At 31.3% G+C, this 20,218-nt stretch overlaps 2 protein-coding genes across 4 annotated transcripts; one reads left to right on the forward strand and one right to left on the reverse strand.

The window, feature by feature from the left end:
- Positions 1-156: 156 nt before the first annotated feature.
- Positions 157-1,671, forward strand: Syx18 (syntaxin 18). The gene is made up of 2 exons (XM_074122296.1): positions 157-989; positions 1,296-1,671. The coding sequence occupies exons 1-2, from the start codon at positions 279-281 to the stop codon at positions 1,545-1,547; spliced, it is 963 nt and encodes a 320-aa protein (XP_073978397.1). The 5' UTR covers positions 157-278; the 3' UTR covers positions 1,548-1,671.
- Positions 1,672-2,583: 912 nt separating this feature from the next.
- Positions 2,584-20,123, reverse strand: Zn72D (Zinc-finger protein 72D). 3 transcript variants are annotated; one of them, XM_074122293.1, is made up of 19 exons: positions 19,988-20,123; positions 19,623-19,780; positions 16,934-17,071; positions 14,296-14,471; positions 14,062-14,206; positions 13,616-13,776; positions 12,700-12,876; positions 12,066-12,348; positions 11,774-11,990; positions 11,306-11,429; positions 10,363-10,528; positions 9,337-9,457; positions 9,070-9,247; positions 7,908-8,058; positions 6,858-6,952; positions 5,817-5,912; positions 3,788-3,991; positions 3,244-3,400; positions 2,584-3,031 (listed from the first exon to the last, which is right to left on the reverse strand). In XM_074122293.1, exons 1-19 carry the CDS (start codon positions 20,038-20,040, stop codon positions 2,964-2,966), a joined length of 2,868 nt encoding a protein of 955 aa, XP_073978394.1. In that variant the 5' UTR covers positions 20,041-20,123; the 3' UTR covers positions 2,584-2,963. The 3 variants fall into 3 exon arrangements, with proteins under 3 accessions (XP_073978394.1, XP_073978395.1, XP_073978393.1); XM_074122294.1 differs by having other exon boundaries at positions 13,616-13,743; positions 16,910-17,071; XM_074122292.1 differs by having other exon boundaries at positions 16,910-17,071.
- Between the last annotated feature and the right edge of the window lie 95 nt (positions 20,124-20,218).

A 20,218-nucleotide genomic window follows, 5' to 3' on the forward strand; every position in this document is an offset into this window, starting at 1 on the left:
CCGTGAAATAAAATATACGATTGTGGCTTCCAACTCATTCAATTAACATCAGTATTATTTAATAGTGACAGTAATAGAATACTTATTCGCATATACTAAAAAAATCATAGGAAATTGAATATTACGGTTTACTGTCCGTTCTGAGGAGCTAGGTTATTAACGCGGTGAACGTTTTGGGTTGGTTGTTTCTAAGCTATCAACGTGTAAGTGTCAAATCAACTAAACAGGGAGGTTACATTGTGGTAGATAGCATCTGCGTTTACTGTTTATTTGAGAAAATGGATATAACTACTCTATTTCGAGTTTGCGTTAAAGTTTTGAAAATACAGAATACAGAACTTGCAGATACAGTTGGAAAGAATTCAATTTTTCCCACTTCTAGAAAATGTGAGTTTGTTACAAGATGTAAAGACCTTTTAAAACAGATTTCTCAATTAAGAAATTTTCTTTTAGAACATAGAAAATCTTATCTGAATTTAACACCTAGTTTTGTAAAATCCGATAACATGAGTGATTATGAAAGAGAAAATATTGATAAAGAAGCACAACACATAATAAAAAGCTGCTCTCAGCTTTTGCAATCCTATAAAAGAGACTTATATAGTGTTGAAGAAAGTAATCAAAAAATAGAAAACCATAAAGCTATTATAGATATACTTGAGACGTATTTAAAAACAGTTTGTAAAATATATACGGAACAAAAGGCAATAAGGGTAAAGTGGACAGTGGAAGTTCAAAAGTTGTCGAGGCTGGAATGTGAAAGAAAGAAAGAAGAAGACATAGGTCAGAAAGTTGTTAGCTCCGTACCCGGTAGATTGTCTGAAGACAGCAAAGAAAAAGCCGAGAAAAAGAATGTTAATATAAGTGCAACGGTACCTTTTTATTCTCCAGCTAATGATGATGAAAATGTTTTATCAGAAGAAGAGTTACAGATGTTTGAGATGGAAAACCAACAGCTCTACAATGAATTAAACAGTTTAAATGATGAGGTTAATATAAATATTTGTTTTCTTTGTGTTTTGCAGTAAGAATAAATACTTACCCTTAAACCATACATTTGGGGCAAGCTTCTTAAGACCTTCAAGAATTCACAATTATTCGTATTTCATTAGTTATTTAAATAATCTTCTAATGCTTTTGGCAGTTTAATTTTAGTTCCAAGTTTAAAGTGATCTTGTCCGTGAGAATCGAAATAATCGCAAAAAGAAATAGTATATTAATGGAATTGTTATTCTAGTATAGTTTCATTAATGTAAACCTCGTACGAAGTTTAATAATCTCTGTTTTGTTGATAGGTGAGAAATATTCAAAGTAAGGTTGTGAAAATTGCACAATTGCAAGAGGTATTTACTGAAAAAGTGCTACAGCAAAATGAAGAAATAGAAAGAATATCGACAACACTAGTAGGAACCACTGAAAACTTAAAAGATGCTAACACTCACATTCGCCAGGCAATTCAGAGTAATGCTAGCCTTAGAATTTATATCTTATTTTTTTTAATTGTTATGTCTTTCTCTTTACTATTTCTTGATTGGTATAATGATTAATTAATAAATAAAATTAATTATTAACTCATCATTATTGTATGTTTATTAGCACATTTCATGAGTACATTAAATGTGTTTCATTGCAAAATTAATATTGTTATTTACTTAAGTGACTTAGTTGATTGGCCATATGAAGGGTACACATCGCTTGAAAAAATAAATTTGTTCATTCTTGCTGCAGAATTATTATTTCAATAGATTTGAGTAGGGAATTTCGTGATTTCTTGGAATATCAGCACTCATAATCATGAATTAAATCACGTGACAGGATCTTACAACAGACCAAAATATCTTTATTTTTGGAGAAGTTCCCTTAATCTAATTTCCCTGGAAAAATGTTTTTAATAAAATTATAGATGCATTTTATTACCGAACTTTCCGTTTGGTCCCATAGGGGATCTCAAACGAAATATCAAATTTGAAGTTTCTATTTTTTTTTGTTGAGATAGTGTTTTCACAAACATACATCGACACACTCCATTTTGTGACTGTCGAGCCTTCATATAAGTAAGTAGCATTACTTTCCTAACAAGGATCTTAAAAAATATGTAAACTTGTAGAGTCCTTTCTCCTACGCGATGTAGAAGTGCAATAGAGGACCACTTAAAACCAGGAATATTTATTTTAAAAAAGAAAAAACAATAATCAAAAAATAAATTTCTATTAAAAGAAAATGAAATTGAAATATGAAGGAACAGAAAGATGCAAATATTTTTCCAAACTATTCCAAACTTATGTAATTATAATTTAAAGTAAAACATAAAAATAAGTGAGAACACCTAAAATATAATTTAATACTGTCAAATCAATTATAAATATTTATTTTTTGCTTAAATACAAATCAATATAATCACTTAATTTTTTTTAATGTGCTACCACATTTACTTTTATTTATATATATATATATGTATATATATAGATAGTAACAAACTGTTCTTTTTTGTTTAATGTTCAAAAAAGTAATTAAATTACACATTACGTGAAATCAAGTTATAGGAAAAAATTAACATTCACTCCAAGTATTTTATATGTATACTTTTTTTTACATTTTATATATTTAATTTTTTGTCAGTTAATAAATAATTATTTTTAGTAAAACATGACAAAAGTGCACAAAAAGTAGTGCTTTCATAAATATATATATTTATATAAATGTACATATACGTGTTAAATGGACTTTTTTTTTTTTAATGTTACTACATTAAGAGAGAGAAAAATAAAATAAAAAAAGATTGGATAAAATTTATCCGCCAAACAATAATAGATCTGGTTTGGCTAAAGAAAAAGCTTTCTAATAGTCGACATTTTCCAATTAATACATAGCCTGCATACTTTTTTCAATATGAAAATAGCGGCTACTATTGTTAACGAGCTAAGAATAATAAACGTTAAAGTACAAAAGTGGTTAATGCGAAATTACTTTCCAATTGTGTCCATTGAGATATCGCTTTCTCCTTCTTTCTTGTCTTTTTTACCATCACCAGCTGTACAAAAATAAAACACGTTAATGTTTATTTTAAAAATGTTCACATCTTTGTAGCTTTGCTTATCTAAGAACTAAACATAATAAGTTGCTTCAATGTTCGCTTAAAACAGAATTTGGTCGTTCCTTTATCTCAACTCGCTCCAAAGTTAAAACTAGGGAACTAAATTATCTGAATCGCCTTTTATAAATTAAAGCATTTTGTGAACTAACCTTCAGAATCGTTTGTTTCTCCAGCACTATGATCACGCCTCCGTTTCCTATTAAATCTAGGCATTCCATGTCGGTTTCCAGGATGTCTTGGTGGTGGTAAAGCTGCCATGCCCAAAACTTTATGTATCTGTCTAAATGCTACTAATCGCAGGGCATGCTGAAAAAATTTTAAATTATTAAACTCTTCACTTCTCTAAGAAAATTCATAAAATTTTTTTTAGATCTTTCAGATCTAAAATACATTTATCCGGAAACAAAGATTATTAATTTAAATATATGTAGGTTAAAAGTTATAAAAAACTGTCTCTCCCAAAACAAACTGATTTTTTATTTTTACCAAAAAAATAATTGAATTCTTTGAAAGCTAAAATGTAGTGCAATTAGGTTATTTTAACTTCGAGAACTTTGTTGAATAAAAACTAATTCTTAAGTAAGAATTATTTAGTCTTAGCAAGCAATTTTAGAAATTTTTAGTTTTCGTAAAACACTCTTAAATACTTTTTTCTGTATACAACCAAAATCACTTTGCGAGCTGCCAAATTACCTGTGCTGAAGCAGTAATATCTGCTCGTTGTTGAATAGTAAGATGTCCAGTAGCATCAGTTGGCTCCCTTTCACAAGGATCAGAGATGCCACATGAACCAGGAAGGAGTATTCCACCAGCAATAGCTTCTAATACTTTTCTCATTGCTTCTGCTACAGTAAATCCAACACAGCCGACAACTTTATCCACTAGAAGCTCAATTCCCTGTATCCATAAAAAAAATAATTTAGTTTTTAAACAAATTATAATCCAGGAAAAAAAAATGCTTTTGAAAAAATAATTCAGTAAAAGTCCCATCTAGTCTAATATCGCGGCAACCTTACTTAAATAGTTATTTTACAAAGGAATTTTATCAATTTAAATTTAGTCATTTGGGCTTTTATACAGGCATGAATCCATGCTATACACTACATCCTTTCGGGGATACATATTAGGTTTAGGTGGATGTTAAAAAAATACCAACCTCATCCAGAAAAATTGACATATGTATTGGTTCTGAATTTCCTACTTGTACTAGCAACTGATGTCAGAAGATAATTGTTATGCGAGGTTTCGTTACACTGAATTGATAATCGTACAGAATAACCGTCTTCTTTTTTTTAACTGTTGTATACTTTTCCGAACATCATGAAACGATTACAGCCAAATTAATAAATACGCTACTGCAAACTACTGGGGCATATAAAAAAATTCTTTCCTTATTGTCAAAACAGAAAATTTATTTAAACTAAAGACCATAAGACATTAGACAATTAACACCATTCCAAATGCTATGAAATCTAGCATGAGCCTCTAACAAGTTAGGGTAACAAGTCATGAATACTCGTAAAACTAAAAATGTATTTTTGAAGAGCTACCTCTCTTCATTTCCTAGAAGAATTACGTAAGGGCTGCTTGGTGATTGTGTACCCTAAGTAAACGAAGAAAACTGGTTATGTACCACAGCTGTGTGCCCAGTTGTTACATCAAGAAAGAATTAGTTCACTGGCAAATATTGTATAGAGTTCATAAAAGTATTTGATGGTACAAGTTAGAATAGCTAGTACAACTACAAATGGTAACTTTCAATAAGAAATAAAAAAGTAATTTGTTTTGTACTCTACTCTATTATGCGAAATTTAATGCAAAGAAAGAAAATATTTTGTTAATTCTTGACAAAGCGCGGATGAGGTTGGTAAAGTGTACTGTTCAAATATTTACTTATTTGAAAGCTCTTCTATCTTTCTATGAAGGCCATTTAGGTTTTTTTAAAATAAAAAAAACTGCCAGCTCGTAGTTTTTGCTTCTGGAGAAAAAAATGGATAAGCAGATTAAAGACCTTATAAAATTACAGACCTTGTAATTACAGGGTGAAAAAAATACCCTTAGGTTAGATCATTGGGGAAGATCAGCTATATCATGGCAACTGGATTTTTAACGTATAATTTTTTGGTAATATAACTACAAAAAAGAAGTTCTGTTAATTTTCAAGAGGTCGATGACAAAGCGTCTATTTCATAAGCAAAACGGGTAATGCAAAATGTCTACCAAGGCTACAACTTCGGACTAGTTTTTGTATTTAATTTCTATTTGTTGTGTTGGACAATGTTCAGCACTTCACTTCACAGACCTTCACACGACGTTACTCCACCCACCACCAAACGCACGACACCAGTCCAGCCAATAACAACTAGGAAATAAGGAAGCCCAATAAACAATTAAAAACCTTTCCGGGCTATAGGGTAAAAGAAACCTGCAAACCTGCTATCACTTTGTGTAACTAAGGAGCACCAAAGAACTCCAGCAAAACATTATAACTTACAGCGAGGACAGAATTACCTCACGAAACTTCACAACGGAAAGATGGGGTGAAAATGAAAAACCTTTGTTTTTCTTAAGGTTTATAACGACAGTTGCAAAGAAAAAAAAAAAAAAAAGAAACACAAAATAATAAATAAAATAAATATTTTCTTAATTATAGACTACAATAATAAAAGTAATGTTAGCAGGGGAATCACTGACTCCCACTTTGCGTTAATGTAAAACTCACCCACTGACTGAGTGGAGACCAAGTAGGATTCCTGTGGCAAAGATCTCGTAGTATTCGAATCACCATCACACTGCTATGGTTGTTCGCTGGCCTAGCCTAAAGTATTTTTTTTTTTTTTTAGCAACGTTATCTTTCAAATTACAAATATATTGTACAAGAAAACATTTTTTTTAAATATAAAATGAGACATTTATTTTTAACAACTTAAAAAAAGAGCTTTTTTATATTAATTTTGTCACAATTATTAATTTATTTTTGTTGCAGTAATTTTTTTAAGAAATCATGTTTTCTTGTACGCTCAAATCTCTACCCTACATTTCCAGACTTTGGAAATTTGAAGGTATCCGTACAGATTAAACTTTTCCAGCCAAGTGATACTTTTGAAATTTTATTTTCTATTAACTCTTTGTAAAATATTCTTTTTAAATTAGGAAATGAATTTAGATAGCTTGTTCTGGGAATAATAGCTGGAAAGTCTGTAGGGAATTAACCTTTCAAAAATTTTAGGAGTCGGCTTATTTTTAGCCAGTTTTGGTTTTACTCTATCAATGCCCCTACTTTGCTATCATGTTATATAAGGAAAGGATGATGGACTATAGGGCATCTAAGGATTCGAGGAAAAATTTTTGTGAAGTCGAATAAATTTCATTTAATATTTAAAAAAAAATAATAAAATCAATAAAAAAAAAAGAAAAAAAGATTGATAATAGAAATGAATTTGAACGTCCTTCAGGAATTTGGAAATTTTTACAATTGATTAAGGAAATAAAATTTTCGGTTAAAAATGCGCTTTGTACTTGAAATATAAATGTGAGGCAATGATGATATATTGCATTAATCCACCTGTGTCTTGCATGGCTATTTGAGATATATAATTTTCATGTTATTAAAAAAAAATATCCAAATAGTACAAATAATTTCTAATTACTAATTAGGAAAAAAAGGTTTAGAATGGAAAGAAGGTAAATAACTGAGCATTTTCGAAGGAGTCTTACAGAAATGAATGTGACGAGCATTGATATTGTAAAGACATTAGAATACCTGGAACCATTTAGCACGACGAAGCTGGGCCAAAGCTTCTAGACACTTGGCTTGATCTAGAGTCTCCTGATTCGCCAATCTGACTGTTGCTCCGTCTGTACACACATAGGATGTTTCACCTTGTGCAAACCAATCACAATGCAGCCTCACACTGCATTCTCCATATGGCGGGATCCACGATCTCAACCATGACGCACATTAAGCATAAATATGTTGCAATTTTTTTTTTGTTTTGTTTCTTTTTTTTATGTGTGTGCGCAGAGGGAGAGAGAGAAGTTCCACGAGTATAAGAACACGAACCAGCCAAGCAAAACAGGAGAACACAGTCTGAAGCTAAGTTGTGGATTTGCAATGAAAGGTGAAAAATCCGTCACAAACTCCATTCAAAAGTGCACCTAGAAAGCTTAGGAACACAAAATAGGCACATGAAAAGAATTAATTTTTAACGCTTCCATTTTCATAACATTTAAGAATACATTGAATGAATACTACTATAATTCTCAATAGCTGGAAATCCTTTTCTTGGCCTTATTGTAACGAAGATTTGGCCTGAAATGAAGTTTTGTAATTTAAAGCCTGGACATTCATAATCACGTAATATTCTTAAAAAGCATTAAATCCTGAAAATACTGAAAAAAAACCTATATGTTTCGATAATTCTCGAAAACATACGTTTGCGTTTTGGAAACATAATTTGAAATATATTTTCTGCCCAGGCTTTTTAAAATATATTTATTTATTTATTTTTGAATATGGAGGAGTACTCTTCTTTACAATTATTATCTTCCAAGGGTCAAATTTAATGCATCTCCTCCAAGTTTCAACTCTACAAATAGATCATAATTATTAACAATTCCTAACATAATAAGTAAGACATTTCATTCTAATCTAAGATGAATTTTACACTTACTTCATAATTACCTTCAAGAAGCAAATAAAATCAGAAAATAAAAAAAATAAATAAATAAACTTGATTTAGGAGAAAACCGCGCTACTTTGACCCAAGGAAATATTTGTAAGATGAACTGTCATGAGATTTAGATTACTGACCGCCGTCTGAAGCTTGCATTAGCATCTCTCTTAGCACTGGTGAAGTAAGAGTTATATTAACGACGATGCTCGGTTCAGTTGTAGTTGACACGACAATACCAGCATTTGGAATTTCTAGAGAAATGTTATAATTCTCATCTGGTGCTGCAACCTGGAATATATTAACTTCATTAACATAAAAATGGTGAATCAAGCAAAAGCAAAGTATATGTATACTTCTGGAGCGGAGCAGAAACAGGATACTGTGCAATTCGGAAATTACACCTTCGAGTGGGTGGATAATTTTATTTATCTAGGGACGCAGGTGAATTCCGACAACGTGCACAGTGAAATTAATGGAAGAATACTGCTGGTTAACAGGACATACTTTGGTTTGCAACATCATTTTAGAAGTCAGTTACTCTCCAGGCCGACTAAGATAAGACTTTATAAGACCCTTATCCGACCCGTCTTAACGTACGCCTCAGAGTGCTAGGTCACCACCAAAAATGACGAGCTTGTACTCCTTAGGTTCGAAAGAAAAACTTCTTCGAAGGATCTGTGGAGCCATTTTGGTTGGTGAAACATGGAGACGGAGAAATAATGCAGAACTAAAGAGTTTGTACAGGGACGTCGACGTGGTGAATGTGGTGAAGCTTGGACGCCTTCGTTGGGCAGGACACGTAGGCTGAATGAATCCCGAGGAAATATTACACAAGATAATTAAAGAAAATTATATATGGCACGCGACGAGTGGGCTTGACCGAGGTCACGATGGAGTGATGGTGTTTCGAAGGATGCAAGAACTCTCCTTGGTGTCCGAAACTGGATGGTGGCGGCATTGGACCGGGACAATTGGCAAACTTTGATTGAGGAGGCCAAGATTCGCGCAAGCGAGTTGTAGCGCCAGTTAAAAAGAAGATTAACATAAAACTGCAATTAAAATTGCGAATATTTTATTATTATTTTTTTGTTTTCAATAAAAGTACACATTCGCTCCTATTACACGAAACAGCCGTCTTATAACTTCGCTAAAAAATGTATTTTGTCTAAAGAAGACTTCGAACTAATGAGTTTAATAAATAATCAATATTTAAGTTTAATTAATAAACTAAGTTTGATTGATACGATCAACACTTCTCTTAAATAAGGCGAAATAAGTGAATTAAAAAATAAATTATACCTTCATCTGGGAACACATTAGGGCGAACACTTCATTCAATAAAGGTTTAGTAGGAATTTCCCCGCACAGGACTACCAGAGAAACACAATTTTCATCTGCTAACATAAGGCCTTTCGCCAAAATTCCTACTCTCATAACACCTTTTATTATTCTTGCACTATCTTTATCGTCAATTACACTGAAAATAAAATAAAAAAAACTGAATTAAATCAACTTAAAAACAAAAAAATCTGCACTGATTTGGAATTATTTAACTAAATCACTTACGGAGGTACTTTTGAGATCATACCATCTTTATCATTTACATCAGGAACTTCTTTTTTTATAGATGTGATTTCCTTTTTAATTAACGGCTGAGGCTGAGATGGTGCCCCATCTTGTTTACTTTCTGTAAAATTTTATTGGAATGAAAGGTATCTTATAACACAAAAAAATAATGTAATTAATCTCATAATTGATTTAAATAAAATATTAGGATAAATGAGCCGTTTATTTTGAAAGTGGCCTAACTCCATTAGTCAATTTTTTCCGAATGCCATGGTTACATGTACAACTTCCTGTTATTTATCAGTAAAGCATTTCAGGTTGCTCATATTCCGAGCAAATACAATAAATTCTTGACACATAAGTTTTCAGAGTTAGTTCAACAATTGAACCGTATAGTTTGAAAGTGGCCTAACTCCATTTATACTTAAATCAAGACAAATTATAACAGCAAAATTCAAGGACATAATTGACCTATTACGATGTATACCACCGGAACATCATGATTTCTTCAAATCCCTTTCACACACACAAAATGTAGATGAATAGTAAATGGTTTTGTAATAAATTTATTTTTTTTATGTTTTGTACGTTATGTACTTAAAAAATGTTTTGAATCGCATAAATTAAATTTCCGGTGTTTTAAAACATATGTAAAATAAATTAAGTTTGTTTTTTTTCAATTTGAAGCAAATTATGTTGAATGGACTTGGGCACCTTCAAATTTTATAATGAATCTGGATGTTAATTTTGAAAGTGGCCTAACTCCATTCTTGATAAGAAAACGCATATTATTCACTTAATAATTGCCACTATTTTAATAGGAACTATAAATTTATCACCCTTAGATACACTTAAGCAGTATGACTCATTTGTATCCTATACGTATACTTTTAAAATCATTGAAACGCAAACCCTTAAATATCTCGATTTGAAGATAAAGGGAGTTAGGCCACTTTCAAAATAAACGGCTCAAATATCCTTTTTATTTAAAAATGAAAAAATTCTTTTTAACAAATCTATAAAGACCTTTAATGGCACGCTCGGCAATTTGATCTGAGACTAGTTTCAATGCCTTTTCACAGTGTGATACAATTTTATGAACGCACTGAAGTTTAGCTTCTTTAGGATAAATTGATTGATGTTTAGCAATAATATGGCGGTCATCCAACGTGTCCGGTCTACGAATGCCAAACTGTTAGAAAAACAAAACAAAAAAACTACATAAGCTTAGGTTTTATGTTATTGAGCATTTATAAAACATTGGTCAATGTATGGCTTAGATACAACGTACTACTCATAATAGTTTTATAATTGAAAGGTCAGATAAGAGAAGAACTGGCAAAAAAAGGTATTCATTTGGATCTGAAATGAAAAATGGTGTTCATAATCAAAAAACATAAGTGTTATCAAGGATTTGCATTCATAGCTCGCAAGAGTTACTATCACTCTTGGAATCAGAGAAGTCCGCATATTGTAGCGCTTCATGGGACATTAGCAAAAACTAAGAAAAAACGAAAAACTTTCATCAAAAAGAAAGAATATTGCAAATTTCAGATATTATTTTTTATTTTTGCCGGCTTAGATCATCTTCACGGTTTATGCTTATTAACAATTATAGGTTTTGTATTGACAATTACTGAATTGATTGCATAAGCAGACAGGACAGAAGAAACACCAACCTTACTTTAATAGTCAACAGCATTAGCCCTGAAGATGACCTAGGTCGAAAGCATGCCAAAAGTAAGAAATAATTACTTTAATTTGCAATATTTTTTCTTCTTCCTGGATTAATATGTCTCGCAAGAATGATGAACAATACTCTACGAAAAAATTTAATTGGACAAAGAATGCAGATCGCTAAAAAAATCATAAGAAGTGATGGAGGAGGTTAATAAATTAGGTTCTACAAGAATAAAAATGTAATAATAGTAGGTATAGAGTTAAAAAAAAAAAATAAAATAAAAATTACAGGTGGTGGCTGTAGAAATGGAGTCGGGCCGGGACCTCTTCGTCTCATCCATTCCATATATTCGAATTCTTCTTCATATCTTCTTCGTTCTTCCCAATACATGCGATCATCCGTCCAGAAACTTCTGCATTAAATTAAAAAGCACAAATAGTAGCTATTTTAATTAAGCACTTACAAATACTAATTTACATTAATGAAAAGTTTTACAATATTGAGAAGGCAAAATGTAGTTTACTGATTAAAAAACCATTAATGTCATACTTTTTTAAAAACCGTCTTATCAGAAGTTCTTGTTAGTCACTTACAAGAATAATATAATTTCAATGCCCCCCCCCCAAAAAAACGATATAAAAAGTAAAAAAACAAAAATTAAATTTCAAAATAAATTTGCAACTCCAGTCTTCTCATTTTTTATTTATTTTCTTAATTTAAAATGGTTGAACAGAAATGAAATTCAATTCAACTTACCGATCTTCTTCTCTTCTTCTCATGAAATCATCGCGTCTTCTTTTTTCCTCATGCATTCTTCCCCTTCTCCCAGAAGGTTTGACATCGACAACTAAATCTGGATTTACTTTCTTTTTGAATTGCAATCGGTGACGTCTTCCTTTCATATGCATATCTTTTGCATTTGGATCATTAAACTTGCATTCACATAACTTGCAATTAAAACTAATTAGTTTTCCTACAAAAATAATTGTATTATAACTTACTATCATTCATAAATATGTATTTAAAAAGGATTACATTAATATTTTACCATCATCATTTTTAATTTCTTCAATATATTCTTGACCAACAGGTGTAACCTCATTTTCTGTAACCATTTCAACATCTACACTTTCTGTTTTTATTTCATCCTTTACTTCCGTACCACCCACTGTTCCAAGAGTACCACTTTGTACAAAATTAATTTTTGGAGGTGTAGTTGCAGTGTTGGGTGCGGTTGACATATTAGCCAAAGTGGCTGCAGCTGCCGCTTTTGCTGTCTTCATATCAACTTCAGGTATTGGCTTACCTAATCTTGTATGCAATTTTACTACCTAAGAAATAATAAGCTATTAACATAAATTGAAAAACTGCAAGAGTTATAGCTTCAGAAACTGGAGGCAAACATCTATTTGAAGATTATATACAGTTTTCTTGGAAACTTTATAATCGAAATGAATTGCAATGTTTTACATCTAATAGGTAAAGTCATATGGAAGGTTAAACTTTGTAGGTTTTCAATCTAGTTCAAATTTTAAACGTTTATATCTCCTTTCCTAATCGTCTGAATATAATGATTTCTTTACCTAATTGTAGAGGAAACTTATAATCAACATGAATCGAACCTAGTGGTGTCTGTCAAAAAGTGTAATAAAGTACTGTTAATACAATCCTTAATACGTTACCTTTTGATGTTTAGCACCACGTAGATGAGCTGCGTATGCATCAGACCCTGTGCAAACAACGTCACAAAGTTCACATCTAAGTTGACCACCTCTTGCACCTGTTTGCGGCGCAGTACCTTCTTTCTGAAGAGCTTCTTTCTTTTTATGTCTCTGTCCTTCCAGATGTTCCCGGTAAGTCTAAATGGTCAATTATGCTATTAACTTTAAAGAGAATAGAGCAAAATAAGTAAATAAACTATATATATATATATAAGCGCATCTTCGCACGAAATTCTTTATAATTTTTAGATGTTACAAATCGTGAACTAATTATAAAGTAATTTAACATCTACAATTATCTCCTTAACAAAAACACAGTTAAATAAGTTAAGTGCAAGGTAAGGACCTCTTTCTTTGTGAAAATTTATGTTTATAAAAAGTAAACTATCGTAAATCAGACATCAAAACAAGAGATCACCTTCATCCGATTAGTTTGCGCGGGTCAATGTAGGAGAAACTCTCCTTTAGCATTGTTCGCCTCCAATTCGATGGTTCTTTAAACTGAAAGATCATTAGAATAGTGATTGATCAGTCATGATAATGTTCTGTCCCTTGTTAAGGTGAATGGACTTTATTATGAGTAAGAGGAGATACTTAAATAATATATTTCTTTAAAGATAATCACTATCATCTACTTTTTGTGAGCGTTGATTGAACTCTTTTATACGGAAATAACTATTATGTATTTTATGAAGGCTCGGTCCCTATACCAAATGTAGAGCTCACTGATTAGAATGTGATCTCTAAAAATTACCATATTTTTCGGCTAAATATGTCAAATATAAAAAATAAAGCAAATTTAATACTAGTAAGAATATAAAATATTGAAATCAATTGATAAATTCACTTTAACATCTTTCCTTCAAATTATTATTACCTGTGGTCCTGCGCAGCTTATCTTGCAAACTTCGCAGTAATGTAGTTGTTGTGGCTTGGGTTGAATTTTTGGTCTCATTTGCCTCACACCAGGTTTTTTGTATCCTTGCCAGGTATTATTCTGTTTTCCTGGGTTTACATACATGGTGGCACTATATACAGCTACATGAAATATACAATTTATTAAATTAAATCAGTTGGCATTAAGTCTCCAAAACTAGCCACACCCAAAAGAGATTTATTACTTATATATACTCGTATGTTATACAACGCAATAAAAATTTAATGATTTAAGCTTTAGGAATATTGAGACAAAAGAAAATCTAAACTCTAGATGTCTGTTTTAAATTAGATTCTGATTTTTGCCAAGAGACTTGCACCAACTTCTTATAAATAATAAAAGTATTCCAAATATAATCATTTTTTTTAGAAAATACAGATACCAACCAGTCTTTGGCTTAGGAGCAGGTGTAGCCTGAACCACATTAGTAGGATTTTGTGCAGTATAAGCAGTGCTATAGTTTGTGGTGGTTGCACCAGTGCCATAACTTACTGCTGCCGCTGCTCCATTGTAGCTTGGACCCGAAGTAACCTTTCAGTCATTAAGAATATCATTATTTCACTAGTTGTCTCTAAACTATAATAAAAACTAACTGATACAAATTTTAGAAACTAACTTACTTTAGGAGGCTGTTGAGTGACCGGTGTTGTATACGTATAGTTGGTAGTCTGGACGGGTGCTTGCTGAACTGGTGCAGTGTAAGCTGTTGCATTATACTGCGGTGCAGCTTTATGCTGTTGGGCAGCAGGTCTAACACTTTGCGTTGTGTAGGTAGCACTATAGGCCGCTTTACCCGCTAGAAAGACAGCATAATTGTTATTCAATTTTATGATAAAGTAAAATAAAAAGTACATCCAAAAATAGTACATCAAAATCTAAAGATATGTTAAAAAGAAAAATTAATTTTAGTTTCTGAAGGCTGTGAAAAAATTTTTAAATTTAACTCCTTTTAACAATTCAAAAATTTGGAAAAGAGAACACATTAAAATTATCAAGTTCTAAAATTACTAATTTTAGGCTTAAATCCATGGACGGCTAAGTGTTATTCTTGATTTTTTAAAATTATACTAAAACGAAAGATTATGTTCTCCATTGTTAATTGGTTAGTTTTAGAAGAAATGGATGGAAAGTAAATTGAAGTCTTGTTAGGAATCGTAAAATACAAAACTGGTGCCACACCACAATTGATCTACGAAACCCTTACTGGCAAGTGGGACCGAGAATACTATAATTTTGTAATGAAGGTTCAACGGACCGAGAACTTTAAAAACCCAGTCTACTGTAGCCTTTGGAAAAAAAAGACTGAAAGAGGAATGGTAAGATTTCTTTAAGAGCCTTCCTGCATCTGTTCTCAGAGAGCAACTCTTTGCTACACTGAAACCTGAACAGATATATGTAATATTTAATTTAGCCTTCCCACAAGTCTAGCTCAAAACTTATTTACCAATTTTAACAAATAAATAGAGAAAACTAATGGAATTAGGAGCCAACCACAACAGATTTTTAAGGGTGCAGATGACGTATCAGCAGATTAGCCTACGTCTCCATTTTATATCGTCAGCAAGTAAGTGTTATTTCTTATCTGAGACTAGAGTAGTTGTGAAAAACAAACAACTAAACGTCCTAAACAACAGATTCTTAAAATACAACTTCTAAAACTCAAGAATTGAAGAAATGAGCTTTTAAAGAAAATCGAAGAAATAAGAGTGAACAAAAATAAAATAAGTTTTGTGGTTAGCAGACTGAGTAAATGACTCTTTATTAATTTTAAATGTGAAATAATTTTTTTCACATGGATATTAAGCTCCTAGTTATGAACAGCATTCAAAATTGCTGATTTTGTTTGTCGTGGCATGCACATTTAATATATCCCTGAAAGGTTTCGGATTTTTATCCATTATCAGAGATTGATAAATCATTTCAGTACAGAGAATTTGACTTCACCTATAGTAAAATGTCTTGTAAGTACATAGATTTGGAAGAGGTTGTAGATTCATCGTAATCTAAAAGTTTGATTTTGTCGGCGTTTGTAGATTTTAGGAGATGAAAAGTGTACAATGTGTGTATATGCGTAAACGAGCTAAAATTTACTGTGTATTCCTAACAAAAGTAGTTTCACAAATCAACTACTTTCATAAATACTAAGTATATTGCGCGAGCATTGTTATGTTTAAATCTCCGCAGAGATGCCAAGATCCCTTAATAAATGGCGAACACTCTTTCACTTTCATGATAAATCTGTAAAATAAGGTCTCTATTGATTTTCTTGTGCAAGATTTATTTCAATCACTCATCACCTAGGGTTTTTTTACCAACTTCTAATTTCAATATATGACTAAAATATTACTAAAACCCAAAGATGGCCAACAGATTTCTAAAAAACTTGGAATCGTAGGGCTAACCAAACCGTAATCTATGATTAGAAAAAAAAACAAAGATTTGGCAAATGAAATAACCATGGCCAATTTTTAAATAACACTTCTCAGATCGCACTAAATTTTAGAAGAGAATTACACTAAGAAGTATTAAAACAAAAAAATATTCTGAGAAATTAGAGTGAATCTAGAATTAAAGGCTTTCTAAAAGGTAAGTAAAAACTGAAGAAAACTACATTTACTTAATTTCGCAAATCATTTCTACGAGTACGTAAAGTTATACTGTGATAACAGTAATATATTTCTATTTTTAAAACAAATACTTCAAAAAAGAGAGTATGATTAAAAACTGAATATGCAAACAGTAACCCACTCAATTATGTTCCTACATAACATCGTTTTAGTTTTCTTGTTCTTAACAAAACAGAGTTAAAAAACCTTTAGACACTGGCAGAATTCTAAGAAGTAATAAGTCGTTACATACCTAACGCACTCATTAATATACTTTATAACTTGAAATACTTTTATAAAAAATGAAATGCATGAACGTTTTTTCAAAAAAATAAAATAAATACCGGAATAGTTTTTTTTACGTTCGAAGAAAAACTTAAATAAATGTTTTCATCTTCTTATAATGATCTAATCTTCCGCCAGTTTTGCTGTATCCTTTTTCTTATAAATAATGACAAAAAATATCTGTTGTAAAACATACAGTCCCTAAATAAATGGCAATTGTTAAATAAATGCAATGTAGGTTTAAATGCTTGCACAATAATAATAATAATAAATCCTCTGAAATAAACATGTTTAAAAAAAATTAATAAATAAGAAACTGGCGGAAGTAAGTATCATATCATACTTGGTGGTGGTGTTGTCTGCCAACCTTGATAATCAGCAGTAGAATAAGCCTGAGTAGCTGGTGCTGCTTGCTGATAATATGTTTTAGTTGTATCGTAAGCAGCAGGCGCTGTCCGAGCATATCCATAATCATAAGTCGCAGGAGCTGTTGTACCAGCGGCAACTGTAATACAATTTATTAAAAAGATATGATGATATACTTAAAAACAATCATAACTCAATTTAACATCACTTAACTAAACTATCTATCAACTATTAACACACCATTTTCAAATATTAAACGCAAGATTAATAAAAAGAACAAGTGGTAAGAAAAAAAATAAAGAGAAGACAAAAAGTAAGTAGTTAAAGGAACGATATCTTACAAATAAATCAAAATGCACAGTTAGAAACTTGTAAGGCGGACGGAGTTTAAAAAGGCAAAGCAAGGAAAACTAAACAAATGGTATTTAAACCAATTACAAGATAGGAGTTTTAGCGATACTCCCAGATATGTCATGCACACGAATACGGGATAAGTTGAGATAAAACTTAAAAGGTAGGAGAAAATCAAAATATTGTATAAAGAAGGTGAGTCAAATGAGTCAACCTTATTGCAAAATTATACACGATAAGTGTGGATAATCAGTTAAAAAGATGCATTAGTCACGCTTGCTTGTCTTATAACATATGTACAAAAAAAAAATAATGTTAACATGTTGACTATATCGGTCCCAGGCGACCGATGCATGCGATTTGATTATTTTCAAATCTTGCCTTACATGCGGAAGTCATATCTCAATAATGAATCTAAATAAAAATGAGATAACACTTGCTTTAGAAAACCAATAAAAAATCCTTTCAATTAATAGTATCCTTGGATTTAGGTTTCCGGAGACCGATACCTCACTAGATTGAAAATTATGAACAGCGTGCGGCATCAGTCTCCGAAGACCTATGCATTAATATCTTGCCCTAACGTGTTCAATTATTTTTCCGTTAAAAATTATTTTTTCTTGTCTAATAAGTATAAAATTAATTATTCTTTTTTTAAATTTTCTCAATGTATTTACTTCCAGGGAGGTTAAGATACCCGGAGACCGATGCGAGCTGAAAGTAAATGTAATGAAAGGTTAGGAATGCAATAGTGAAGAAATATTCGGAGTCCATAGTTTCCATAGAAAATAAAAGAAAAGAAAGCTATTTGAAAGCCTATAAAAGTTATTTGAAATAAAAATGTTAAATAATTTTTTGTTTTATGATGTAAAAATGTAGATACTTGGTTTTCATCAGTTTCCATAAGTAATCGAAATGTTGGGATTCTCTGCCCAGGGATAGACAACTTAGCCCAGTATCTATTCTGTAGTACGACTTCTACAACATTAGGCTGGCAGATGACTTATTTTAGTACAATGCAACACCGTTTACGAGGCTTAGCAACATATATAATTCTGAATTGTTTCTTTCTAATGAAACTAAATTCTTATCTTATTTCGTAAGATTTCAATTAATAATTAAATGATGTCAGGTTAAATTAAAATACTAATATTATCTACCTTTAGAATAAGTATATGCTCGAATTGTGCTTCTCTCGAAGCAAGTAAGTTTAAAGAAAACGTAAAAACTACATCATTAGAGGGTTAGTGTGTCTTCTGTCTTGTCTGTTCATCAACTGAACCAACCCTCTAATGATGTAAAGTAGTACATTGTAAATTAGCCCTGAAGACGATCTAGTCCCTAGGTCGAAAGCTCGGCATAATAAAAAAATAACATGTTTGAAACTGGCAGTTATATTTTCATCCTATTGAAACTATAAATCAGTCACCATAACTAATGAACAGTAATTCATGTGATACTTTACATTCAATTATTCGACCCAAATTTAGAAATTTATCAAAATTTTATAGTATTATTTAACTTAGAAATACAAATAAAAAAACATACAGATGTATATCCTTGTATATAAGTATATAAGATACTTATATTAAGGGAAACGGTTAAGTTTTTTACAAAATTACGACTGTACAAAGGACTATGGAGGTTAGATTTCAATTTATTTTACTTAGTTGTAAAAACCTTCGAACGAATGCACTTACTCATAAAAAAATAGTTGACAGAGATTCATAAATTAATATTTTTAAACAAAAATTCAAAATAGCATTATTTTTTTAAAAATTTCTTTCCACTTTTAATGACTAAATTAATAGTACACTGATATTTACTAGAGAAAGGCACACTTTTATACTTCAATTAGCGGTCAGCTCAGTTATTCCAAAAGTCACTGAGTTAACAAATTAAAATGGCAGATGCATTCTGATAAATTTGTGTCAGTTTCATAGAACTCAGTACTGAAGATTTACAACACCAGTAATCCAGCTACGCAGAAAGTAATTTCTCGCAAGAATGATTCTGTAACCATCATTCATTAGGATCATATGTGATGTTCGTTTTTAATTCGAAAAAAATTGATTACAAATTTATTGAACATCATTCACTACAGATAATAATAATGACCTGCAGTTTGTTTAGAATGATAGAGCAAACCAAATGTGTAGAATATTTATATTATTTCATTCGATACTAAGCGAAATGATTATAATTTATTTTCTTATAAGATTCAATGGTCGTATTTTTGTGGAAGGTTAATCAGAAAAGTACACCCAAAAAACACATGACACAACTATTCGTTAGAACGTAAATATGAAAAGAAAAACGTGTTCACAGAAATAACTTACCAGCGTAAGTTCCAGGTGCTGTATGGGTAGGAGGTTGATATGTTTCATATCCTGTGGCAGCCCTTTGGGTAGTGTACGTTGCTGCGGCAGCCGCTGCAGCAGCTGGAGCTACAGCATACCCAGGCTGAGGAGCTTGGTATGCAGGAGTACCAGTAGCTCTAAGGCACAATTCAATATTTATTTAATTGCAAACATAAGAAACAAGCGTGCAATTTATAAAAACGGTGATAACAGCTGCACTTTAAGTAACTCCAGGTAACCATTTGAAACGCCGAAGAGGATAAAGTAAATTACAACTTGTCATACGCTATCAAATATTAATAAGTAAATTGAACTATAATTCTATACAATAGTGTTTTACTTACGCATACTGAGTACCTCCATGAGTAAAACCAAAATAATTATTTGCAGCCATCATAAGACCACTATAATGTCCAAAATGGATGCCGCGTGCTATGGTCAAAGAACCAATGAACCAATCTAGTTTCAACCTATCAAGAAGGCTGTAGAATAGTAAGTAGAGAAAAAAATCATGTTCTGTTATGTTTAAACTTTTATAATTACTCAAATAAATTAAAACTATGGTTTGTACAGTA

Source organism: Rhodnius prolixus, unplaced genomic scaffold (genome assembly GCF_049639745.1).
Source record: "Rhodnius prolixus isolate KJV_2025 unplaced genomic scaffold, Rpr scaffold_8, whole genome shotgun sequence".
Taxonomy (NCBI): domain Eukaryota; kingdom Metazoa; phylum Arthropoda; class Insecta; order Hemiptera; family Reduviidae; genus Rhodnius; species Rhodnius prolixus.